At 42.9% G+C, this 27444-nt stretch overlaps 1 protein-coding gene across 1 annotated transcript in view; it reads right to left on the bottom strand.

The window, feature by feature from the left end:
• Nucleotides 1–3882: 3882 nt before the first annotated feature.
• LOC120989557 (chromatin assembly factor 1 subunit A-B-like) overlaps nt 3883–27444 on the bottom strand; it is a 148696-nt gene continuing 125134 nt past the window's right edge. Inside the window, exons 9-10 of the mRNA XM_040417744.1 lie at nt 21961–22048; nt 3883–4123 (exon numbers count right to left, since the gene is read on the bottom strand). Coding sequence (XP_040273678.1) covers nt 4053–4123; nt 21961–22048 — 159 coding nt within the window. The 3' untranslated portion in view covers nt 3883–4052. The remainder of the gene's footprint in view (nt 4124–21960; nt 22049–27444) is intronic.

Below are 27444 nucleotides of genomic sequence, written 5' to 3'. Positions count from 1 at the left end.
TGGAGGCACAGGTACAAGTGACCGAAAGTGGAAGAAGACACTCCATACAGGACCCTATTGGGGTCTGAGAAGAGGTCTTAACAGACTTAGGCATGATGGCCCCACAAAAAAAGGTCTAGATGCAGTTGGGAGATGAAAAAATCCTACCACCCAGGCAACAGCACAGGAGACAAACACGAGAGGAGCAGGGGAGCAGCCACACGCGTGAGGAGTTTCTCAGCCGACGGAGGAAGGAGCCAGAGTGAAGTGCTAGACTCTGCCCCCAAGACTCGTCATAGAAGCGCGAAAAGAGCGTGCGCTCCACTCGCAGGTTTAAAGAAAAATGGCCCCCGGCGCCGCTCGGGTTAATGAAAGGCATGGCACCCCTAGCAGGGGTGCCGGAGGGCCTCAATAAAGCGGAGACCGGAGGGGGGCTGTGCGCTGCGATTGCAGAAAAAAGCGGCGCCGCTCTAAGATCAGTCATGCCGCCAGAAAGAGCATGGAGCGTCCGCAGTGGTGACGCCTGCCCTAATAATTGCCTCCATAAATCCCTGCGCCCCAGACAGAAGGAATTACACCCAATTCCCCATTCACCCAGGCGGCCCATAGGTCTTAGTGCAGAGGGAGGGGGAGACACAAAGGATGCAGCCTTATACTTATCTGCTCCTGAAGTCTTCTCCCTCTGTCCTGTACCAGCAGGGCTCAACTCTTCAGACATCTGACTCACCTGAGTTCAGTGCTCTGGATGGAGGGCAGCAGCAGGTGACCCAGGGGCTGGTGGGATGCCAGAGCTAACAGGTCGAGCCCGGATCCACTTGCCTTCTTGGGGGAAAATAGAGGCAGCCGGGCAATGTCCCAAAGACAGCGGCGGGCACTCCATGTGGGACCAGGAAGGCGCTATGCCGACCTGTGTCCCCATCTAGAAGAAAATAACAAAAGGGAGTAGAAAAAACTAAGTGTCATCCTCCTTCATCAGACACTAAGCAAAGACTGAGTTCCTCCTGGTGGAGTCGGGGGGTATAGCCCGAGGAGGAGGAGCTCTTTTGTATTTGCATAGTGTCCCTCCTACTAATACCTCTAAGCTATACCCATGGTCTGTCTCCCCCAATGGAAAAAAGTACGAGAACAAAAGTTTACCTTTTTTGCCAGAATAGCTCAATATTTTTAATAAAGGCCAATTAAAAATATGATTGTTAGCCAAAAATGAGTAAAATTCTAATTTCCTCTGAAGATGTAATGTAAATGAAGATTTCCAAAACAAACTTTAAGGACCAGTTAACAGTTTATAAGGCCAAAAAAAAAAGACATCTGTCCATTCAGTTCGGCCTGTTATCCTGCAAGTTGATCCAGAGGAAGGCAAAAAAAAAAAGCTGAAAATACATCCAGGCCCCTCTAGAACTCCTTTAGTGAATTCACCATCACCACCTACTCAGGCAGAGTTCCATAGTCTCACTGCTCTTAACGTAAAGAATCCTCTTCTATGTTTGTGTACAAATCTTTCATCCAGACGCAGAGGATGTCCCCTTGTCACAGTCCTGTGGATAAATAGATGATGGGAACCTTATAGGCTTTGCTAGCTGAAAGGCTCTGAGCCCTGTGTAAGGCCTCAGGCTGATTGCAGGGAGCCAATTGGGTGAAAGGGAGACCCCTCCATAGGTAAACCTCTTAGCTGCAGAAGTCTGCTTTGAAAGTGACATGTTTTTCTGTCATCTGAGCTGTGTGTGGGCTTGTTTTTCTTTGCGGGATGAGCAGTAGTTTTTAATGGTATGATTTTGGGGGTCACATACAGATTTCTGACAAGTTTTGATCAATATTTTTGGAAAGGTGAAGAGACCAGGGGCAAGTCTGGGGATGTTCACTACAGGACTGAACAGATACTACTCCCTCTCTAACTTCTCCGATGCTGCAGTCACTATTGACTGCAGAACCTGAGGGGTTAAATGGTCCTAACTGGTGCTCCCTTTGATTAGTATAAGTATAGTTAAGTATGGATCCTGGGCCACAGAGAGCTCATCACTAACTTATCAGCAGAATGGCTTGTCCGCAAACATGACATGTGCGGTACGTCCCCATTTGGATCAAACAAAGCAGTCACAAAACTTGGTCAGTATTATTGCCAACTATCTGCAGGGTTAGCTGGTTGCAGAGAGATACAGCTAGCTACAAAGGTGGGCAGACAGTTTTGGCTGTGGAATAGCGGTGATGCCAGGGGAAGATATGCCCTGGATTGGCAGTGAGGTTTTGCGATCAGTTGGTTTCTTCTACTATATAATGTTTCAGTCAAATAATGGGTGGCTTATGGCACAAATATTACCATGTTGATCAGATTTTATTAGGGTTGGCGATTTAAAATAAATGGTGTTTTTCAGGATTACGGTGCAATCACACTTGCAGAATGGCACCATATTTTATGCCAAATACCTAGTTTTAACCAGTCTGTTCAATGAGGGTTTTGTTGCACAGCTTCAAAAAGGTGATAAAAGGCAAAAGATTTCACAATTCAAGGTAAAATCACATGAGGTTTTAAAACTTGGTAGGTGGCCACATGAAACACGACTAAGGCTATTTTCACACTAGCGTTCGGGGCTCCGCTTGTGAGCTCCGTTTGAAGGGGCTCACAAGCGGCCCCGAACGCATCCGTACTGCCCTAATGCATTCTGAGTGGATGCAGATCCGCTCAGAATGCATCAGTCTGGCAGCGTTCAGCCTCCGCTCGCGGACACCTGAACACTGCTTGCAGCGTTCGGGTGTCCGCCTGGCCGTGCGGAGGCAAACGGATCCGTCCAGACTTACAATGTAAGTCAATGGGGACGGATCCGTTTGAAGATGACACCATATGGCTCAATTTTCAAACAGATCCGTCCCCCATTGACTTTCAATGTAAAGTCTGAAGCTACTTTCACACTTAGAATTTTTTCTACAATATAATGCAGACGGATCAGTTCTGAACGGATACAAAGTCTGCATTATATGAGCGGATCCGTCTGGGCAGACCCCAGACGGATCCGCTCTGAACGCTAGTGTGAAAGTAGCCTAAGATTTGCATCAGTTCACCGCAGTTTTTTTCTGAAGTGGCTTTAACAAGTTTTTTGGGTCTTTTTAGATTTTTCTTGGGATCACAGCATCCTCTGGATGTGTTTTTTTACCCCTCATTGACTGGCATTTTTGTCCCATGGACATCCATTGTTTTTTTGCACACTGCTCTACAGAGGAAGAAACATTATACAAAAACTAAGGCTACTTTCAGACCTGCGTTTGGTGCGGATCCGTCTGGTATCTGCACAGACGGATCTGCACCTATAATGCAAACGCTTAGATCCGTTCAGAACGGATCCGTTTGCATTACCATTGTTCATGATAATGCAAACGGATCCGTTTTGACTTTACATTGAAAGTCAATGGGGGACGAATCAGTTTGAAAATTGAGCCATATTGTGTCAACTTCAAACGGATCCGTCCCCATTGACTACATTGTAAGTCTGGACGGATCCGTTTGCCTCCGCACGGCCAGGCGGACAGCCGAATGCTGCAAGCTGCGTTCAGGGGTCCGCCTGCTGAGCGGAACGGAGGACAAACGGTGCCAAACTGATGCATTCTGAGCAGATCCGCATCCACTCAGAATGCATTAGGGCTGGACGGATCCGTTCGGGGCCGCTTGTGAGAGCCTTCAAACGGAACTCACAAGCGGAGCCCCGAACGCTAGTGTGAAAGTAGCCTTAGATAATCAATGTCTTTGCTGCCCACAGCAGCCAATCACATCAGTTACATTCATGTGTGGAGTTAAGGCTTAGAATATTAAACGTTTACCATAAAGATAATTATTGCAAAAGAAATCCTTAAAAAGAACCAATGACAATGCAAATATGAAATTGTCTTTATATTTAACAATACAAAGAAAACCAATGTATTTTAAATTCTGCTTTATTAGAGACAAAAAAAACATTAAAAATGCGCTGAAGTTTTTCTATTTTAATCAGATCTGTATGAATCTTTAACAAAAAGTTTTAAAACTTGTTTATAGATGTTAATCCCTATATATATGGCAAGATATTTACATTACATATTCAATCTTGTTACGTAGCATGAGTCGCTGTTTCTTTCAGAGTTATCTGCATTCTGCATGGGGATCCTGGAGAGCTTTTCTCTGTTTGGAAAACATTAATAAGAAAGTTAAAACATTCATTAAATGGAAACAGAATATTAGTGTCAGGTGAAAAACTCAAAATTGACTCAGACACATTTTAACATAATTCAGACAATAGTTAATTTGCAGCCAGAGCAAATGGCTGTAAAGGTCTTAGAGATAATTAGGTTACACAAGTAAATTGTTTAGTTTCAATTTTTACATAGCATTAAAATGTTATAAAAACCTTATTACACTGCTCTCTTCTCCTTATCGGTGTACTGTTCTGGAGTTTATAACAAAAAGACACTCAGAACTAGAGAAATTCTTAGTTCAACAGAAAACAGTTGTTTGTGTATATAGGGCATCTCCCAATAACATGCTTCATTGCTGGGAAGCAATGGAATAACTAGAGATGAGCGAATTTCATAATTTGAAATTCACACTTCGCTTGGTGTTAAAAGGTGAATTGCGTTATGGATTCTGTTACCACGGCCCATAATGCAATTTTAGGACGGAATGCCTTTAGAGGCATTCATTCAGTCATAGAATTGCGTTATGGTCCGTCGTAACGGAATCCATAACGCAATTCACCTTTTACCACCAAATGAATTTCATAAGCGGAAATTCGCTCATCTCCGACAATAAAACAAACTCTTCTTAGGGCTCACGAACTAGGCAAAGCCTTGTGCAAGATGCCTGTTCTCCGTTGGATTTAGAGGCACTTCTTCAATGGAAAATAAAGTTTCTTGGATGTAATTTTTCGAAATTCAGCAGCAAAGAAAGGTTTGTGGAATAATGTGATATATGAGATAACTCACATATTTAACTCCTTCTCTTACCATGCTGTAAAGGTATAGCATGACATTTATCAAGCACCCACACCATACCACCACCTGAGATTAGCAGTTTTGGAGTGGCCCACCAGAGGATCCTCAGGTCTTGACTTACTTGTATCGTTTGATATGCTAGGACTTGGAACGGTGAGAGATGAATTATGAAGAAGGGCAGGGGCCTATATCTTCACCAGGGCAACTGGGAAAATATATTTTGGATATTTTCACACATGTTCCCTAGATGGCCAGGGGGGCAAGCTGCATGTGTAATTAAGCTCAGCTCAGGGGCTGAGTCAGGGGTGTGAGGGAGAATCCCCCTCAGGCCTGCCCTTTGAGGAAAAACAAAAAATTTAATCCCTGGGATATTTGGCGTCACAAAGTGGGAGATCCAATCGAATTGGTTTGTGCACCATTACTCTGCCAGAATCTCCTGGGAGGAAAGGACTTTTACCACGTAACTGCTAAGTATCAGAACTTTCAATGTTTTCTCCTTTTTATTTTACAATTGTTTGCCATTTATGTATGTTAACCCCTTCACAACTGCAATACGTTTATATACGTGATATTTGCACATGCCCCGTGCAGCTACCACGTGTATAAACGTCAAGCCAGCTCTTTAATCCAAGCGCTGCAAAACGCTTGGATTAAAGCTTCTGCCCCAGGCACTGCTGCTGTCACGGACAGCTTACAGTGCAGTAATGTCGGCAAGGGACCAATCAGAGTGGTCCCTTGCCGACAATCGATCCGATTGGTTAGTCTGTGCAGACTAACCAATCGGATTGCGGCAGTGAAAAAATGCCTGTTCCAGGCTCTGATCTACGCTCTGCAGATCAGAGCCTGAAATCAGGTAGTGTCCTCATGCCCCCCGATCTGTGCGCCTCCAAGCCCCCCCTTGTCCCCTTATGCATTTCCCCCCACTCCCATCCACATTCATGCAGCCTGCCCTGATGCGGTCCGCCCCATACATTTCTCCTGCCCCCATTTGTGCTGCCTCCCTCAATGCTGGCTATACCTTCCCCCTCCCCCTTTCAAGCGCTGCCCCCGATGCGGTCCGGTCCCCCTGCTGTGTTTGATGGCGGCAGCTCCATTCCTGAGCCACCGCCATCAGCAGAGAGTGTCAGCTCTATGCTGACACTCTGCTGTAACCCCCAAGATGCCGCAGCAGCAGCATCCATGGGATTAATAGAGGGAGGGGGCTCCCTCTCTCAACCAATCGGGGCTGCCGCGCTGTGATGGCAGCGCCCAATAGTTGTCATGGCAACCGGACGCTTTGCAAAAGCGTCTGCTGTTGCCACCTACAGGACATCTGATAGTATTATACTTTGCAATGCAAGAGCATTGCAAAGTATAGTACAGCCATCAGCCCCACTGGATCTTCAAGATCCAAGAGGGACTTGATAAAAAAAGAAAGTGAAAATAATAAAAGTTAAAATAAAAAAATAAATAAAAATGTAAATTAAAAAAATAAATTGCCTTTTCCTATAAAAAATGAAAAAATAAAATACACTATTAGGTGTCACCGCGTCCGTAACGACCGTCTCTATAAATATATCACATGATAGTGTCCCTGTATAGTGAATAGGGGCCTGCATCTGTTTCTGTAATGGCAGCGGGGCCCGATGCCTGCTTCATTCATAAAGTGGGCGGAGCAGGCGCGTGACGAAGTGAGCTACGCTACGAGCGCCCACCCGGCCTCCTGACTGCAAAGAAGTTAGTAGTACAGCGCTAGATTTAAGATGATTGGAATACTTTAACAATACCCACAAGTTAGATATGATTACCGTATACTACGGTGCGCCCCCCCCCCACCCCCAGAATAAACATTGGTGGCACAGTGCCCCCCCCCCAGTATAATAAACATTGGTGGCGCAAAAAAATAAAACTCACCACCTCCAATTGATCGCGTAGCAGCCGGTCTCCTGTTCTTTCTTCAGGACCTGTCAAAGGACCTGTGGTGACATCACTGTGCTCATCACATGGTACATCCCCATGGTAATGGACCATGTGATTAGCTCAGTGACGTCACCACAGGTCCTGAAGAAAGAACAGGAGACCGGCAGATACGCGATCAATTGGAGGAGGTGAGTTATTTTTTTTTTAACCCTCATTGGCACTTCCCACTGCGTCACCAATGTTTATTATACTGGGGTGTTGGGGGGGCGCACTGCGCCACCAATAAAGATAACTGGCCTGTTAATACAAATACAGGAGGCGGGTGCCGGAATCAAATAGCCGGCACCCGACCTCTATGACAGGGGTGCGGTACCTTAAGGGTTAACTGCCGCTGATCACAGCTCCCTGTCATAGAGGTCGGGTGCCGGCTATTTGATTCCGGCACCCACCTCCTGTATTTGTATTAACAGGCCAGTTATCTTCATTGGTGGCGCAGTGGCCACAGCCCCTCCTCCTCCTTCCTTCTTATTGGCGGCGGCAGCAGCACAGGGGGGAGGGAGAGACTCCTTCTCCACTGCGCTCTGTGCTGCTGAGAAGAACATCGGCGGTGGGGCAGAGAACTATCAGCTCCTGTGCCCCGCCTCTGTATTCAACTGCAGAGCTGCGGATCTAGTCGCAAATGGCGACAAGACTAAAAAGTCTTGTCGCCATTTGTAAATCCTAAGTCGCATTGGCGACCATTTTGGTCGCCATCTGGAGCCCTGAAGGTGTATATCAAACAAAATGGTACCAATTAAACAGTCACCTTATCCCGCAAAAAATGAGACCCTACATAAGAAAATCGTTCAAAAACAAAAAACCAAAAAAAAACTATAGTTCTTAGAACATTGAGACACAATCAATTTTTTTTATTTCAAATATGCTATTTTGTTAAAGTGAAATAAAAAAAAAAAAGTATACATATTAGGTATCGCCGCATCAGTAATAACCTACTCGATAAAAATATCACATGACCTAACCCCTCAGGTGAACACCGTAAAAAAAAAAAAAAAAGCCATTTTTGTCACCTTACATCACAAAGTGCAACAGCAAGCGATCAAAAAGGCTTATGACCCCCAAAATAGTACCAAACCGTCACCTCATCCCACAAAAAAATTATACCCTTTTTAAGACAATCGCCCAAAAAATAGAAAAAGCTATGGCTCTCAGTCTATGGAGACACTAAAACATTATTTTTTTGGTTTCAGAAATGCTATTATTGTGTAAAACTTAAATAAGAAAAAGTATACATATTAGGTATTGCCATGTCCGTAACGATCTGCTCTATAAAACGGTCACATGACCTAACTCCTCAGATGAACGCTGTAATAATAAATAAATGAAAACTGTTCCAAAACAGCCAATATTTTGGTCACCTTGCCCCATAAAGTGTAATAAATGATCCAAAAAATCCTATGTACCCAAAAATGGTACCAATAAAAACCTCAACACTTTCTGCAAAAAACGAGCCCCTGCACAAGACGATCGGCAGAAAAATAAAAAACATGGCGTTCAGAAAATGTACACAGAAACAAATTTATTTTATTTTTCAAAAATGCTTTATTATGTCTAAGTGAAAACAAAGAAAGTAGACATATTTGATATCATTACGTTCGGAACAACCTGCTCTATAAAAATAGCACATGATTTACCCTGTCAGATAAATCTTGTAAAAAAACTAAACGGTGCCAAAACAGCCATTTTTTGGTTACCTTGCCTAACAAAAAACGTAATAGAGCAAATAAAAATCATATGTACCCCAAAATAGTACCAATAAAACTGGCACCTTATCCCCTAGTTTCCAAAATAGGGTCACTTTTTGGGAGTTTCTACAGGATGGGTGCATCAGGGGGGCTTTAAATGGGACATAGCATCTAAAACCAGTCCAGCATAATCTGCCTCCCAAAAACCGTATGGCATTCCTTTTCTTCTGCGTCCTGCCGTGTGCCCTTACATCAGTTTACGACCACATGTGGGGTGTTTCTGTAAACCGCGGAATCAGGGTAATAAATATTGAGTATTGTTTGGCTGTTAACCCTCAATGTGTTAAAGAAATTCTTTTTATAAAATGGAAAATCCGCCAAAAAAGTGAAATTTTTAAATTTCATCTCCATTTTCCTTTAATTCTTGTGGAACACCTAAAGGGTTAACAGTTTGTAAAATCAGTTTTGAGTAACTTGGAGTGTAGTTTCTACAATGGGGTCATTTATTGGGGTATCAAATATGTAGGCCCCACAAAGTGACTTCAGACCTGAACTGGTCCTTAAAAAGTGGGTTTTGGAAATTTTCTTAAAGATTTTAAGAATTGCTTCTAAACTTCTAAGCCTTCTAACGTCCTAAAAAAATAAAATGACATTTCCAAAATGATGCCAACATAAAGTAGACATATGGGGAATGTTAAGTAATAAATATTTTATTAGGTATTACTTTGTTTTAGAAGCAGAGAAATAGAAATTTGGAAAATTGTGAATTTTTCAAAATTTTGGGTAAATTTGGGATTTTTTCATAAATAAAGGTGAAATATATTGACTCAAATTTATGACTATCATGAAGTACAATGTGTCACGAGAAAACAATCTCAGAATGGCTTGGATAAGTAAAAGTGTTCCAAAGTTATTACCACAAAGTGACGCATGTCAGATTTTTTAATTTTGACCTGGACACTGGGGCATCAATGACCCTTGAAGGACAGAGAGGCTCTGCGGCTTACTGAAATGGAAACCAAAATGTACAAATACGGAAATAAGTCAGGGAAGCTTCTGGCTAATTTAGCGAAAGGGATGAGACCTTCCCAACATATAGCGAGTTTGAGGGATCCTAGGGGTGGTATAACCTGTGACCCGGCAAAAATTAACTCTATGCTGGGAAGGTACTACGAAGCATTATATCAAGACGAGACCCATTGCGATATGTCGGGATCTCTCCTTACCAAAGCTAAACTTCCTAGACTCACAGACGAACAACTCCAGAAATTAAACTCAGAAATATCCTTACAGGAATTGCAGGGGGCTATTAAACAGTTAGGTAACTCTAAAGCACCAGGGCCAGACGGATTTACCGGGGAGTATTATAAGGCACTAATCACTCAGATTTCTCCAGTTGTTAGTGAACTGTTTAACCACCTCCGGACCGCCGAACGCAGCGACACGTCCTGGAGGTAGTTGATTGATTCCTCCTGGACGCATATACGCGTCCTCTCGCGAGATTTCGGTCACAGCCGGCCCGCGCATGCGCATCGCGGGCCGGCAAAAGTTAGAGTAGTATTTCATCAGCAACCTGCCAGCCAATGATAGTTGCTGGCAGGTTGCTGATTTTTAAAAAAATCAAATCAGAAGCCATCTAACACCTTATATTTATAAATATAAGGTGTTAAATGGCTTGTCTGCTCCTCTGCTGGTCCTTTTCGTCGGTTGGTTCCAGCAGAGCAGCAGACAAAACTGAGTACCCACCAAACACTACACTTAGCCCCAGATCACCCTCCATCACCCCCATCATTCAAATTAACCCCTTGATCGCCCCCTGTCAATCACCTAGTGATCAGTGTAAACTGTCACTTTTTTTTCCACTGGTATTGACTTACAGTTTTAGGATAGTTTAGGTCCCTTGGTTAGGTAGTTAGCGTCAGTTAGCGCCCAGCCCACCGCAGTCACTTATTCGCTGATTAGCGTATCGCTAATCAGCATTTGTACTTTTATAGTATCTGTAAGTGATCAAAACTGATCACAGTCAGATCTATAATTGTATTAGTGTCACCTTAGCTCGCCCTCCACCCAAAACGCAGTGTTTGCCCGATCAGGCCTGATCGGTCGCCCACACGTGCGTTTTTTTTTTTTGATCACTGCACAATCACTTTACAAGCACTGCGGCGATAAAAAAAAAAATCAGTTTTGATATTTTTTATCAACCGCAGCGGCCTCCGGTACTTAGCTAGCCTCCCATTTGTAAGACAGGCTTGCTTTTTTTCTTGGGTAGTCTCAGGGAATACCCCTAAATTTAGTAGTCCAAATGTCAAACAGGGGGTATTCTTCTGAAGAGGCCTACAGGATTCTGACCCAGTCGGATGAGGAATGGGAACCCTCATCTGACGAATCTAGCGGGTCAGAATATGAACCTGTAGAAAGCAGTGGCAGTCTGACCCAAAGTTCGGACGAGGAGGTTGAGGTCCCCGATACCACCAGGCCCCGTGTCGCTAGACCACAGGTTGTGCAGGATCCGTTTCAAGAGCAGCAGAGTGGGGCTGGCGCTGTCGGATTACGTGGTGAGGCATACACCAGCAGCGCAGCCGATCCTGGACCTAGTACCAGCACTGCCGTACAACATGGTGAAGTGGTGAGCACCAGAAGGGCAGTTGAAGCTGGTAAGGTGGCACGTGCAATAGTTACTCCGTCACAGCCACCGCAAAGACAGGCCCGTAGAGCCCCTAGAGTCCCTGAGGTGCTGGCAAACCCTGATTGGCAGTCACCAACTTCAGCCGCACCATTAGTTCCCCCTTTCACCGCCCAGTCTGGAGTTCGGGTTGAGACAGCTCAGATCGATTCGGCCCTGGGATTTTTTGAGCTGTTCTTGACTGCGGAGCTCTTGGACTTAGTCGTGGCAGAAACAAATCGGTATGCCACTCAATTTATATCCGCCAACCCGGGAAGCTTTTATGCCCAGCCTTTCCAGTGGAAACCAGTCCAAGTTTCCGAAATTAAAATTTTTCTGGGCCTTCTCCTCAACATGGGCCTGACAAAAAAGCATGAATTGCGGTCATATTGGTCCACGAACCCAAATCATCACATGGGATATGACAAACACTCACTCTCAAGGCACTTTAAAGAAGCCCACGGACAAGACCCTACAGGTTTGTCCTTTGTGGCCCTAGAAAAAATTGATAGACATTGGAGGGGTGGAAACCATATCGAGCGGATGTCTAGGGCGGAATCCAAGCAAATCTATAACTTTGGAAGCCTGATGCCAGTTGGCTTAAATGCCGAACTGGAAATTTTCGGCTTCTTGTAGATCAGGCGGTGTGCCCCTCATTCAATTGGGGATCACATGCTTGGCCGTTTACCGGTGCTGTGATCCCCTCTTGCTGATGGGCACGCCTCCCCTTACATCATCCTCTACTGCAAATATCAGTATTAGAAGAAATATGAGAATATAGAGGTATAGGATGAGGCCCTTTGATGCCCGATAGTTTTTGTATGAATTACTGTTTTTTATAAAATTATCATTCAGTTCTTATCTATTTATAAATGAACACAGATCTCCTAAGGCATGATTTTATAATGTTTTTTATACAATTTTATATATTGTACAATATTTCTGTATTTTATATTGGATTATTATTGCGTTTGGACAGACTAATACTGATTAAGAGGTTGCGGTTCTAATGCCATAAAAAACGCATATGCGATTTTAAAACCGCACCAGAAACGCACCAAAAATCGCACTATAGGAATAAGTGATTCCAGCCCAGATTTTGTGGATTGTTTATGAAGATATAAAAGGAGGGGATTTAGCAACAGGGATATAGCTACTGAGGAAGAGGATTGAAGTCCTCGAAACACGTTTAGCGTTATATCCCTGCTGATATCAAGTTCTTGGATATGATCGATGAAATCTAAACCATCTTGCACAAGTGGAGCGCTCCATTCTTTCATCTGACCTGCACCCTGCATAGGAACATCGGACTGGAGTCTTCAAGTCCCGCGATATCTCTGGCATACCACGTGACCAACACCAGAGTGCGGGGACGCCGAGAGTGAACGGTACAACGAGCGGTGGAACCAGACTGCCGGAGACTCGTCCAATGTGGGTAAGCAATACTTCCCAACAACCCACAACATACCTAACTATTGAAGGCTATAATATTAACTAACAAAGGAACTGCTGAAGATAAACTTATTGAGAGAGACGATATCCCCCAGCAGCAGCCAATACAGCCTGTGGATTTGGCTATATTCTCTATTTAAAGAGACAGTATCCCTGATACAATTAATTTGGATACACACTGCCATCAGGCAAAGGATCACTGTTGTTCAATACATCTTCAGGAGATTACACTCTAGTGCGTTTTTTTGCAAACATTGCTACCATCAGTACATTGTATTTTATATTATTTATTTTTTAGTTTTTTTTTTTAATATCTATGTTTTTACTGTAATATTGTATGCATTGCTGCTATTATTCCATTGTTGAATTAGCGGTTAATAAATTGTTGTTTGATGTGAAACCACATAGTGAGTGCCAGCCGTTTTTTTCTATTTTTTTACATATCTTCCCTGGACTGATTGAGTGTACAGTCTTTCGGTTAGAGCACCCCTACCTTATTGAGGAGGGTGGTGAGCTATCCACATACTTTTCACAAATCATCACATGCCCATGTTCTCTGCTGCTATGTCCAGGACACGTTTTGAGACCATACTGCGTTTCCTGCACTTTAGCGACAACAGCACCTCTCGTCCCAGAGGCCACCCAGCTTTTGACCAGCTCCACAAAATTCGGCCCCTCATAGACCACTTCAACCAGAAATTTGCAGATTTGCATACCCCCGAGCAAAACATCTGCATAGACGAGTCCCTAATACATTTTACCGGGCGCCTTGGCTTCAAACAATACATCCCAAGCAAGCGCGCCCGGTATGGGGTCAAATTGTATAAGCTCTGTGAAAGGGCCACAGGCTATACCCACAAATTTCGGATCTATGAGGGAAAAGATCAGACCCTGGAGCCGGTCGGTTGCCCTGACTACCTGGGGAGCAGTGGGAAGACAGTCTGGGACTTGGTGTCACCCTTATTTGGCAAGGGGTACCATCTTTATGTGGACAATTTTTACACAAGTGTGCCCCTCTTCAGGCATTTGTTCCTAGAACAGATTGGCTGCTGTGGCACCGTGCGACCTAGTCGCGTGGGCTTCCCCCAACGGCTCGTTACCACCCGTCTTGCAAGGGGGGAGAGGGCTGCCTTGTGTAACGAAGAACTGCTTGCGGTGAAATGGAGAGACAAGCGTGACGTTTACATGCTCTCCTCCATTCACGCAGACACGACAATCCAAATTGAAAGGGCAACCCGTGTCATTGAAAAGCCCCTCTGTGTCCACGACTATAATTTGCTCATGGGAGGGGTGGACTTCAATGACCAGATGTTGGCTCCCTATTTAGTTTCCCGACGCACCAGACGCTGGTATAAGAAGGTGTCTGTATATTTAATTCGATTGGCTGCCTATAATAGTTTTGTTCTCTACAGTAAGGCTGGGAGAACACGATCCTTCCTCAAATTTCAGGAAGAGATCATCGAGAACCTTCTGTATCCAGGAGGTTCCGTGGCCCCAACCACCAGTGTAGTGAGCAGTCTACACGAGCGACATTTCCCCAGTGTCGTTCCTGGTACCTCAACCCAACCGTCACCCTGAAAAAAATGTTGTGTCTGTAGCAGGAGTGGAATAAGGCGTGACACCCGCTATTTCTGTCCTGACTGCCCTGACCTATGCTTAGGGGAGTGTTTCCGGAAGTACCACAGGTACACTTAGCATAGGGACTGCATCTCACAGGACAGGCACACAGGGCTATTAGGGCCCTTTCTCTCACAGCTGCTGCAAACCTCTCCTTTCACCTAGGATAAAGTGCATAATGTACTTCGCCACATCTTTGGGCGATTTGCGCTTTGCACATTGTCCCATGGGGAAGGAGAGGTTTGTTCTATAAAGGTGAGAGAAATATCTTGGCAAAAGACAACTTTTCCCATTTTTTTATACAAAGTTGGCATTTGACCAAGATATTTATCTCACCCAGCATGGGTATATGTAAAATGACACCCCAAAACACATTGCCCAACTTCTTCTGAGTACGGAGATACCACATTTGTGACACTTTTTTGCAGCATAGGTGGGCAAAGGGGCCCACATTCCAAAGAGCACCTTTCGAATTTCACCAGCAATTTTTTACAGATTTTGATTTCAAACTACTTAGCACACATTTGGGCCCCTAGAATGCCAGGGCAGTATAACTACCCCACAAGTGACCCCATTTTGGAAAGAAGACACCCCAAGGTTGTCATGATGGGCATAGTGAGTTCATGGAAGTTTTTATTTTTTGTCACAAGTTAGTGGAATATGAGACTTTGTAAGAAAAAAAATAAAAAGAAAAAAATCATCATTTTCCGCTAACTTGTGACAAAAAATAAAAAGTTCTATGAACTCACTATGCCCATCAGCGAATACCTTAGGGTGTCTACTTTCCGAAATGAGGTCATTTGTGGGGTGTTTGTACTGTCTGGCCATTGTAGAACCTCAGGAAACATGACAGGTGCTCAGAAAGTCAGAGCTGCTTCAAAAAGCGGAAATTCAAATTTTTGTACCATAGTTTGTAAACGCTATAACTTTTACCCAAACCATTTATTTTACCCAAACATTTTTTTTTTATCAAAGACATGTAGAACAATAAATTTAGAGAAAAATTTATATATGGATGTCGTTTTTTTGGCAAAATTTTACAACTGAAAGTGAAAAATGTCATTTTTTTGCAAAAAAATCGTTAAATTTCGATTAATAACAAAAAAAGTAAAAATGTCAGCAGCAATGAAATACCACCAAATGAAAGCTCTATTAGTGAGAAGAAAAGGAGGCAAAATTCATTTGGGTGGTAAGTTGCATGACCGAGCAATAAACGGTGAAAGTACTGTAGGTCAGAAGTGTAAAAAGTGGCCTGGTCATTAAGGGTGTTTAAGCTATGGGGGCTGAGGTGGTTAAAAACAACCAAAAGGCACACTAATGTTGTGGAAACGCTGTATAGACGACTGCTTGCTGATATGGGTAGAAGAGAGTCATGGTCTAGAAGATTTGACTACTGACATCAACAGGAACGACTGGAATTTAACTTTCACAAGCACTATAACTTCCACTTCTATAAATTTTTTACATTTGACTTTTTATTCTTTCAAGACCAGAACTTTCTTTAAAGAGACAGATGTCAATGCATATATTGATATGAAAAGCTGCCACTATAGTCCATGGTTGGAAAATATCCCTAAAGGACAACTAAAAAGGATCCATTGTAATTGTACTGACGTAGACTATTGAAGACAAAGGAAGGTAATTAAGGATCGCTTTATTGAGTAAGGATATTCAAAAGGAACAACTAGCAATAGCTAGTAAAAAGTAAAAATATAGAAGAATGTAGTACAGTAAAGACCGAGGAACAGCAAAAGTTAAAAGATTTTAGGTTCACATTTTTTACCCAATATAATGTACATGCGGGTCTTATAAAAAAAAAAAAAATGCTGTGAAGAAAAATTGGGCAGTATTAAAAAATCACATATTGGGGACCGCGATCCCAAAACAACCAGACATTACATATAAGAAGGCCCCCAATCTACAAACCGTTTAGTCCATAGCTATAGCGCTACAAATAATGGCAGCGCAAAGAGGAGCAAATTTACATGGTGTGGTTTTTAACATCCATGCAAAAACCGGAAGAAAATAAAATAGAAAAATAAGTGTTCAGACAGACCGATCCATAAAGAAAGATTCTGGTTTCAAAATCAAGGGTGAAATTACATGCGAACACACAGGGGTTTGTCTATCTATTGGAGTGTCCTGGTGGCCTCCAATATGTTGGACGTACTATGAGAAAACTTAAAATGAGAATACAGGAGCACATTAGGAACATTAACAAAGGTTTAGAGAAACATAGTGTTGCCATACATTTAAAAAAAGCTCATGGTAAAGATCACAGTGGACTATTGTTCACTGGAATCGAAAAGGTTAACCAGAAGTGGTGGGGAGGGGATCCACTAATGGAAATAAACTGCTGTGAGGTCTATAGGATCTATATGGATCTATAGGCTTGAAAACCTGCAGCCACAAGGACTTATAAAATTTGATCTTAAGCCCTGTTTGGTGTAATGCGTTTTTTCCTTTTTCTTTCTTACCCTGAAGTACTTCTAGTTTCTATGTGGATACCTATATTCATCTCTACTATTATTAAAGGGTTTCTACCACCAGAATTTCTGTTATGTAGCTGACTGACATTAGCGATGTGCTAATGTCAGCAGTACATAAGAGTGTGTTTTTTACATTCGTCTCTGCAGCCGTTCTGCTAAAATACACACCTTTGCAATATGCTAATGAGCCTCTAGGTGCTATGTGGGCGTAGATTCAGCACCTAGAGGCTCGAAAAACTAACCATGTATCCCACCCAGGTCCTCCGTTCTGCCCGCCCAGCTCCTCTTGATTGATGTCAATGTTCCATGCATCTTTGATGAAATCCCCTTCTGTATTCAGCGCAGGCGCAGCGAGTGAAGGCCGCGCTCCTGTTGCCGGCTTTCTCACTGTGACGTAGTCGGCGCAGTGAGGAAGCCGGCACCAGGAGCGCGCCCTTCACTCACTGTGCCGAATACAGAAGTGAACGGCGCAGGAATTCCTCAACGATGCATGGAACTTGGACATCAATCAAGAGGAGCGGGGCAGGGAACTGAGGACCTGGGCGGTATACATAGTTAATTTTTTCGAGCCTCTAGGTGCTGAATCTACTCCCACATAGCATCTAGCTATGCTCCTTAGCATATTGTAAACGTTTCAGCAGAACGGCTGCAGGGACAAATGTAAAAAACACACTTATGTAGTGCTGACATTAGCACATCGCTAATGTCAGTCAGCTACATAACAGAAATTTTGATGGTAGAAAACCTTTAAAGTTTTCATTAACTCTCTGATTAGTGGTATAGTTTTGCGTATAACCTCTGTTCTCTATGTAAATACCTTGCGTGGGTAAGCTTATACAGGTCCTTCTCAAAAAATTTGCATATTGTGATAAAGTTCATTATTTTCTGTAATGTACTGATAAACATTAGACTTTCATATATTTTAGATTCATTACACACAACTGAAGTAGTTAAAGTAGTTTTCTTGTTTTAATATTGATGATTTTGGCATACAGCTCATGAAAAACCCAAAATTCCTATCTCAAAAAATTAGCATATCATGAAAAGGTTCTCTAAACGAGCTATTAACCTAATCATCTGAATCAATTAATTAACTCTAAACACCTGCAAAAGATTCCTGAGGCTTTTAAAAACTCCCAGCCTGGTTCATTACTCAAAACCGCAATCATGGGTAAGACTGCCGACCTGACTGCTGTCCAGAAGGCCATCATTGACACCCTCAAGCAAGAGGGTAAGACACAGAAAGAAATTTCTGAACGAATAGGCTGTTCCCAGAGTGCTGTATCAAGGCACCTCAGTGGGAAGTCTGTGGGAAGGAAAAAGTGTGGCAGAAAACGCTGCACAACGAGAAGAGGTGACCGGACCCTGAGGAAGATTGTGGAGAAGGACCGATTCCAGACCTTGGGGGACCTGCGGAAGCAGTGGACTGAGTCTAGGGTAGAAACATCCAGAGCCACGTGTACAGGCGTGTGCAGGAAATGGGCTACAGGTGCCGCATTCCCCAGGTCAAGCCACTTTTGAACCAGAAACAGCGGCAGAAGCGCCTGACCTGGGCTACAGAGAAGCTTTTTTCGGATGAAAGCAAATTTTGCATGTCATTCGGAAATCAAGGTGCTAGAGTCTGGAGGAAGACTGTGGAGAGGGAACTGCCAAAATGCCTGAAGTCCAGTGTCAAGTACCCACAGTCAGTGATGGTCTGGGGTGCCATGTCAGCTGCTGGTGTTGGTCCACTGTGTTTTATCAAGGGCAGGGTCAATGCAGCTAGCTATCAGGAGATTTTGGAGCACTTCATGCTTCCATCTGCTGAAAAGCTTTATGGAGATGAAGATTTCATTTTTCAGCACGACCTGGCACCTGCTCACAGTGCCAAAACCACTGGTAAATGGTTTACTGACCATGGTATTACTGTGCTCAATTGGCCTGTCAACTCTTCTGACCTGAACCCCATAGAGAATCTGTGGGATATTGGGAAGAGAAAGTTGAGAGACGTAAGACCCAACACTCTGGATGAGCTTAAGGCCGCTATCGAAGCATCCTGGGCCTCCATAACACCTCAGCAGTGCCACAGGCTGATTGCCTCCATGCCACGCCGCATTGAAGCAGTCATTTCTGCAAAAGGATTCCCGACCAAGTATTGAGTGCATAACTGAACTTAATTATTTGAAGGTTGACTTTTATTGTATTAAAAACACTTTTCTTTTATTGGTCGGATGAAATATGCTAATTTTTGGAGATAGGAATTTTGGGTTTTCATGAGCTGTATGCCAAAATCATCAATATTAAAACAAGAAAAGGCTTGAACTACTTCAGTTGTGTGTAATGAATCTAAAATATATGAAAGTCTAATGTTTATCAGTACATTACAGAAAATAATGAACTTTATCACAATATGCTAATTTTTTGAGAAGGACCTGTATAGTTATTACTTGACATTCCTTCGGACTGGACATTTCTTCCTGTTTTATTCCTCCATTTATAAACCTTATTGCCATCATAGTCCTCACTAACCTTTGCAAATTTCTTGTTTTTTATTCCTTACTTCAATTTCTGTTTTCACACGGGTTCGGTTTCAAGTGGTACCTTGGAATCGAACCAGGGTTCGGGAATTGTTTTTTTTACAGTATAAATGAACTTCAGAAGTTATTATGCGAAGTCTCGCGAGACTTTAAGTAATAACTTCGGCTCATCGAAGCCCATACATTCTAATACTGTACGGAGAGCTAGCTCCGTACAGTATTGAAAACTTTTTATGCAAATCAACTTCGATTCGCTCATCTCCACTCCTGACCCTTTGGTATGGCTGGAATGTCTGTGATAAGGTCACTGTGCAGACGGGCCATAAACAGGACAGACACTTGGATTGCTCACAGTTTGTGGTCCTCAGCAATTACCTAGCTTTGCTGTGTCCTTACATGCCAGCAGGATGCTCTCTGTACAGGAGAGACAGAGGGGGCAGGTCATCAGAGCTTCTCCTTACAATCTTCTTTCCTCCTGCTTTTAACAAGCGTTCCCACTAAGACCCTGCCAGTCCTGCACAACCAGGAGTGCCAGTTAGAGAAGGAAGGGACCTCTGATACAAGCACAATATGCTTGTAAGACCCAGACAGCAGCACATGCACACTCCTTCAGGCATGGACGCTGTAGCTCCTCCATGGCACGTGCAGTAATGGATGAGAGAGGCTGTTGTGAGAAGGACGGAAGGGGGCGTGGCTTCCAAAAAGCATCGACAAACCACAACGCAGCACAGGTATGGCGGGTTGACTGGGCGGCTGTAGGAGCTGTGCCCGCTCAATAAGCAGAAGGGGTCCAACAGTCACTGACGCATTAACCCTTGCCTTGATACGGTCATTGTGCAGGGAAGGAAAGCCAATGCATTACAATACACATGTATTGTAATGTATTTCCGAGGGAATTAGACTCCAAAAAGTTGAAGTCCCACAGTGGGCCAAATTTAAGATATATAAAAATGTAAAAACTAGGGGGGAAAAAAGCAAAAAGTAGACATGAGGTATTGCCATGTCCATATCAACTGGCTCTATAAAAATATCAGATGATCCACTCTGTCAGGTGAAGAAGGTTAAAAAGAAAAATTAACAGTGCCAAAAAGCCTTGGTCACCTTGCCTCACAAAAAGTGTAATACCAGGTGATCAAAAATGTACCCCAAAATGGTAACAATGAAAACATCATCTCATCCTGCAAAAAAATGAAACCCCACATAAAGACAATCACTCACTCTCTGTATTCAAGAGAAAATGGGTAACAAATTAGGTGGTACTTTTTCTCCTGTTAACCCTTGTAAAAAAGGAAAAATTTGGGGCTAAAGCAACATTTATTGGAAGAAATGAAACTTTTCATTTTCACAGCCAAGTAATTCCAAATTCCATAAAACGCTTTTGGGGTCAATGTGCTCAGTTACAATCCCCAATATATTATTTGAGGGGTGTAGTTTCCAAAATGGGGTAACTTTTTGAGGGTTTCCACTGTAGGGGTAAGTCAGGCTCTCATCAAAAACTCTGTCTACCCTCAAGTCCATTAAAAAAAATATATAAAAATTATATATTACAATAAAATGCTATGGCAACATGCCACTGCTGTAAGGCATCCATTTAATGGATACGATTTGGTATATGCAAGACAAAAATGTTATGTGAACCGACAGAATGTTGATTGTGTGATTTGGCACCTTCTGTAGAGTGGATTCCCCCATAGATTTCAGTAAACAGGAAATCCACACAAAAACCAGATAAACACGCACCAAAGACACGATAAATAGCGCAGATGTGTGTGCGTGTGTGTGTGTTGTGTATGGATTTCATGCAGATTATGCAGACACCCTTTGTTTTTTTTTTATTTCCTGCTCATTCAGGTGTAGGGGATGGTTTGTAGGATTTGCTGTTCTTTTAAGTGGATCCATCCCCATCCCCCTCTACAGTGGATATAAAAAGTCTACACACCCCTGTTAAAATGTCAGGTGTCTGTGCTGTAAAAAAAATATTTTCAGAATCATTTCAGAACTTTTTCCACCTTTAATGTGACCTATAAACTGTACCACTATAATGTGGTTGCATAAGTGTGCACACCCTCTTATAACTGGGGATGTAGCTGTGTTCAGAATTAAGCAATCACATTCAAAATCATGTTAAATAGGAGTCAGCATACACATGCCATCATTTAAAGTGCCTCTAATTAACCCCAAATAAAGTTTAGCTGCTCACGTTGGTCTTTCCTGAAATTTTCTTAGTCGCAACCCACAGCAAAAGCCATGGTCCACAGAGCGCTTCCAAAGCATCATGTTTTGGGGGAATTTACTTAGTTCAGAATTAAACTTTTGGTGTTGAGAAGTCAAAATGTGTAAACCTACAATAGCTTTGTACAGTACAACGTACAGTAAATACCAGAACTAGGACATCAAGGATGGCTACAATTTATATTTTGAGTGAAGAAACCTCCAATAAACTGAGTAGTTCTTTTCAGCACCCAAAATATGCAAATATAAAAGAAAAAAGCAAAATACAGGAGACTTCGGGTCTACTGTGCCTGAAAATACTGTAGACCGCTCTGGCAAATACTTTTGCAGCCATGAGCCATACTAGAAACTTTCCATTACTGTGTTTCTAATGTCTTTTGCACAATATTTACTGATTCTTTAAATTCCTAAAAACATACCTTTTCCAATTTGTTCCACAACTAAACAGTCATCGTCATCTTCATCCTCTTCAGTGTCTGCCTGAAAGCCATCCGACTCTGTTATCACCTGTACCATACAGACAATAGTTTAAATAATTTATAACCATTTACACTAGAGCAAGTTTTTAAACTTTCCCCCACTGATTAGCCCACATAAGAGCTTACATATAAACTAGCATTTTAACTTATCTTTGTATGCTGTATTTCAGAAACACCACACCTGTCCACAGGTAGTGCACAGCACTGCAGCCAAAGGAATTAAAGGGAGTCCTTCACCTAAAATCACCATTATAGAACACTAACATCAGGATCTCCATTACATTCCCCATATTAGAATGCTATCTTCCATATTGCTGACCATCGCCGATTTTCTCAGAAAAACACTTAATATGTTAGCTTCAGATGGTACCCAGGCCCCTCGGTGCTTTTCATAAGAAACCCCTCCCCTCTCACCCCTCTGGCCCACCCTAGGTTCTTCTGATTACGTCCTCCTCTTAGTGAGAAATCCAAGTGTATTGGGGGTTTGCCAGGCATGCAGTATAGATGCTGCACATTGGAGCTCTCCCAATATTCAGCTATTAAATGAGGACCCAGCGCCACTAAACTCCACACTGCAAGGCAGAGGACCCTTGCTCTACCCTCAGACCTGTGGGACGCTGCCATCGGCGCATCTCTTCCGTTTGCAGCCCTGGTGAGCCGCCCTATGTTTTTCTCCATGGTGGGCGGCTATCTTATCTGCGAGTAGTCGGGGTGATACGCTCCCGGTCGGGCGTTTAGACGACTGTAGCCCCCCCACCCCCACCGATTGTGGGACTGGCCCGGGACAGTGCTGCAGTGGGACCCTGGCTGGAGGTCTGGCGCGCCTGCATGCAGGACCTTAGGAGACGAGCTCTGACCAGGATTGTGAAGGAGGCCTGTAATCCATCTTCTAGGGCCTCTAAGAAGCTGGAGTGGGGTCAGTGCTTGGTTGGGCAGCCCTGGTGGTCTTCCCTCTCTGCTGTTGGTATCCTCCACTCCCAGCAGTAATTGCCCTCCCACCCTGGGCTGCCGGCACATCTACTGTTGTTGGTGGTGGAGGATTCAGCATCTGCTACTACTGAAAACCTTACAGGCCAGAGTGGAAAACGCGGAAAACCACAATAGAATAAATAATGTTAGAATCCTTGTAATTAGTCGGTTAACATGCCCTCCAAGAATTCAGAGCCGCATTAAAAAACTAAATATTTTAATCAAGTATAAATATAAAAACTTTCAATTAAAATTAAACTAAACAAGAAAATTTATACCAACAATAGATCACTCCCAATAATTCATGAAAATGGCATCACTGTCAATACATACATGATTTCATATAAAACTTGTATAAAAACTAATGAAAATAAACATTAAAGTATAGCAATTAGATTCTGATTGAGGTTTGTTTCTATTGTCCCATGATTTTATCTGAAGCTAAAGTTCATATATCACATGACTAGTCAATATTTATCAAAAACCCAAAAAGAAGTCCCAAAATAGTCCAGAAAAAAAATATAAGTGATCCAGAAGAATAAAAAAAATTATATATATATATATATATATATATATATATATATATATATATATATATATTTATTATGTCCCAAATTGGTTCAGAAAAAAATTATAAGAATATATGAGGTTGAAAAAAATGATAAATTCTAAAATGTGACTTAAAGGGTTTCTGTCACCCTGCAAAACTAATTTTTTTGTTTTTGGATAGTTAGATTGCTCATAGTGCGATATAGCAGAATATAATGCTCTTACTTACTTTCATGCGGCCGATTCTTTATAAAACGAACTTTTATAATATGTAAATGAGGGCTCTACCAGCAAGTAGGGCGTCTACTTGCTGGTAGCTGCTGCAGAAATCCGCCCCCTCGCAGTGTTGATTGACAGGGCCAGCCGTGATCTCCTCCTCCGGCCGGCCCTGTCAGTAATTCAAAAATCGCGCGCCTCGCGTCATTCGGCGCAGGCGCTCTGAGATGAGGAGGCTCGTCTCCTCAGCACTCCCTCAGTGCGCCTGCGCCGATGACGTTTTCTCTTTCGGTGATGTCATCGGCGCAGGCGCACTGAGGGAGTGCTGAGGATACGAGCCTCCTCATCTCAGAGCGCCTGCGCCGAATGACGCGAGGCGCGCGATTTTTGAATTACTGACAGGGCCAGCCGGAGGAGGAGATCACGGCTGGCCCTGTCAATCAACACGGCGAGGGGGCGGATTTCTGCAGCAGCTACCAGCAAGTAGACGCCCTACTTGCTGGTAGAGCCCTCATTTACATATTATAAAAGTTCGTTTTATAAAGAATCGGCCGCATGAAAGTAAGTAAGAGCATTATATTCTGCTATATCGCACTATGAGCAATCTAACTATCCAAAAACAAAAAAATTAGTTTTGCAGGGTGACAGAAACCCTTTAATAGTGATTACAATTCATCCTTGGTAATTCATAATTTGTGCAGTTGTATCTTTCATATAGTGTCCTTGACTGTGTGATTTCTATTAGTAAAACGTGCCTTTAAACTAATAAAGTGTCTTGGGTTTAGTGCTTTCACCTCTTATTTATCAAATAATCACTTTAGCTTCAGAATTAAAAAGGTTTGTATTGCTACTATTTGGCTACATTACCGCCCTGTTGATTGAAGTGGGAGCAGTTTGTATTGTTAAAGATGTGTGAATTTTATTCTATATTTTGTAACTCTAGGACTGTAATGAGTTAACTTTTTCTTTTCCGAGTGCCTTCCTCCCACCCCTCTCTTTGTTTCAAGACTGTAGAAGAGAGGGGGGCAAAGAGCTGTGCTGTGAGAGGTGTCCGATTTCTCATCTTTCTACAGGTGTCCCATAGAGTGTGGTGGAGATGCGTAAACCAATCATATAACTTGATGATATGTATATATTATCCACTGCCTATAGAGAAGCACCTCTTTGAAGTGTCACATATGACGTATGCAGTATTATTGTTAGAATAGAAGCCATTACAAAATGGCGATGGTAACCAGATGTTTACATTAGTTCACATTCTAAAGTAGGGCCCAGTGCGCAGATGCAGGTGTATTATCTCATCTCTCTCATCTCTTCTTCCTTTTTGACCAATGAAACAATGTTTTAGCCTCAGTGAGGACTGCCCTCTTCTGAAGATGTATATACGCCATACCCCATGTAATAAAAGTTAGAGATTGCATTGACCATCTATGTGTCAGCGTCTAGTCTCTCAGCCACGCGTGGATATTAACCCCTTGGGGGGGGGGGGGGGGGGGGGGGGGGTACATTGATCTGGAACACCAGAGTGTATATAAAATGCCCTAATTTAGGGCTGCTTTAACAAATGGCGCCCCCCAACGTGGGGCCCCAAGGCGAAGGGAGCATCAACAGCCGACACACAAGAGGCCCCAGGACTTGACGAACGGCAGAGAGGAGATGGCCGGCTTTCATAGAACGGTAAGAATACTCTTACCTGCCTTTCTGCCATTTAGTTCGTCACTTCATGTTGGCTTAGTCTGCTGTGAGGTGGTACCCATGTAAGTATAGTAGTCGGCTGTAATGCTGAAAGCCTGGGGTCCATAGAACCATAGTCTGAAATTATAGATCACTCTGGCGTGTATATGTTTTGTGTGTGTCTGCGATTTATGTGAGGAGTGAGTTGAGCACAGACGGTAAAACCACAAAGGGAGGGGACAGTAACCTCCTGGTTTGGAAGGAGGCGCTGTAGCGCCGAGGTGTGGGACAAAGAAACTCCGGCTGACCTGACCAGGGAGACGCGTAGAGCCGTATGACCTTTTGATCTAAGGGAAGACTGCGGAGACTACCTGACCTGACCCTAGGAAGACGGTAGAACCTCATGACCTTTTGATCTAGGGGAAGACTGCGGTGATATTCTCTACCTAACCCCAGGAAGACGCGACGGAGCCCGCCTGACCCCTGGTTTTGGGGAAGACGTGCGGGGAGTCCCAGCTGACTAGTCAGACGTGATAGTCAGACTTGAGCAAACCAATGGGGAGGGTGAATCCTTTGTCTGCGGAAGAAAGGGCTAAAGGTGCTGATCACTCCTGTTTTGTGTGTGTGTGTGTCAGTTTGAAATACTGTTAAGATGGGTCAGTCCCAGTATTATAAAGAAGGAGAAAATACAGGCCCTAGCTAGTAGCGAGGAAAGAGGGAGATTATATGATATGGAGAATTGAAAGTTAAAATGTGACAAAGAATGTTAGAGAAAAAGTGTGGCCCCGGACAGAAGGTCGCCCAGCTGGCAACAGGGATGAAAACCTGTAAGAAACTGTGAAGTTAGAGCTTACAGACTGAGGGCATCAGAACTCCGGTGATGTTGAAAGGGGAGTTTTAACGAGTGAGAAAACAGAGCAGTGTCAGGATGATAATTGATGGCATTAGCAAGAAAGAAAGTGCCCCAGTGTCTGCAATCAGAAATGCGCTTGTGTTAAATGTTCAGAAATGAACTGGTTAAATAGGGAAGATCCAAAAAAAGATGGTCAGGAACTGTGAAATAGAGAAATTCATTCCCCCCCCCCACCTTCACACAGAAACATTCCTGAGATAAGAGGAGCAGGGAAAGGGGGGAGGGAATCATGGGGGCAGGGAATCATGCAGAGTAAGTGATGTTATATGTGTAATATTATAGAAGACAAAGAATTGTTCAATAATCTTCTTTCTTCTTTCCCAAGCAGTGTACTGTGGGAATCCAGCTTTTAACAAAATGACTGTATGATTATAACATGTATATTGTCTTACAGCGACAGACCATCAGCAATTCTGGGTGTGGTGTGGCTGTTTCCAGGAAAGCTGTGTTTGTCTGTGCTACAAGTTTTTGGGATGAAAACAGTGTGGCTAGGTTGGAAGACATAAATGATTCAGTGGAATGTGAATGGGTGTGGCTTTGTGACTGATGGATGTTTTTAGCAGAGCTGTGAATGCAATTCATATTTTATGTGTAAGGGGGTGGTTATGAGCTGTTAATGAAAATGAGTACATGAAAATGTATATGAATGCGTATGGAGTACGGTATTTGTTTTTTAAATAATATGCGCATTGAGGATTTTATTTTCTTTTTCTTGGAAGTTTTTTGGTTTTTATTGGTGCCAACAGCATTGATCAAGCTGTACATTTTTTTTATATCAAATCCGAATAATTGTATCAAACTCTAGGATTCCTATGAAACTTTCAAGATTCCTCACATTTATTGTTTTATATTCTTATATTGATATTTTAATCTTGAAAATTTGTTTAATAATATTTTATTATAAAAAGTCATTTTATAAGTGTTGGCAATCAGATATCAAGTTTATATTTCACATAATGATATATCACACCAATTGGGACATCTGGGCCAAAAAACGCATGTGTCCCCAAAAAAACGCATGGAAACTGCAAGAGGAAAAAAAAAAAAAAAAAAAAAATTATTATTTTTTTTTTTAACCACCTCAGCCCCCAGTGCTTAAACAC

Source organism: Bufo bufo, chromosome 2 (genome assembly GCF_905171765.1).
Source record: "Bufo bufo chromosome 2, aBufBuf1.1, whole genome shotgun sequence".
Lineage (NCBI taxonomy): Eukaryota > Metazoa > Chordata > Amphibia > Anura > Bufonidae > Bufo > Bufo bufo.
This window is presented reverse-complemented; position numbering and strand designations above follow the sequence as displayed.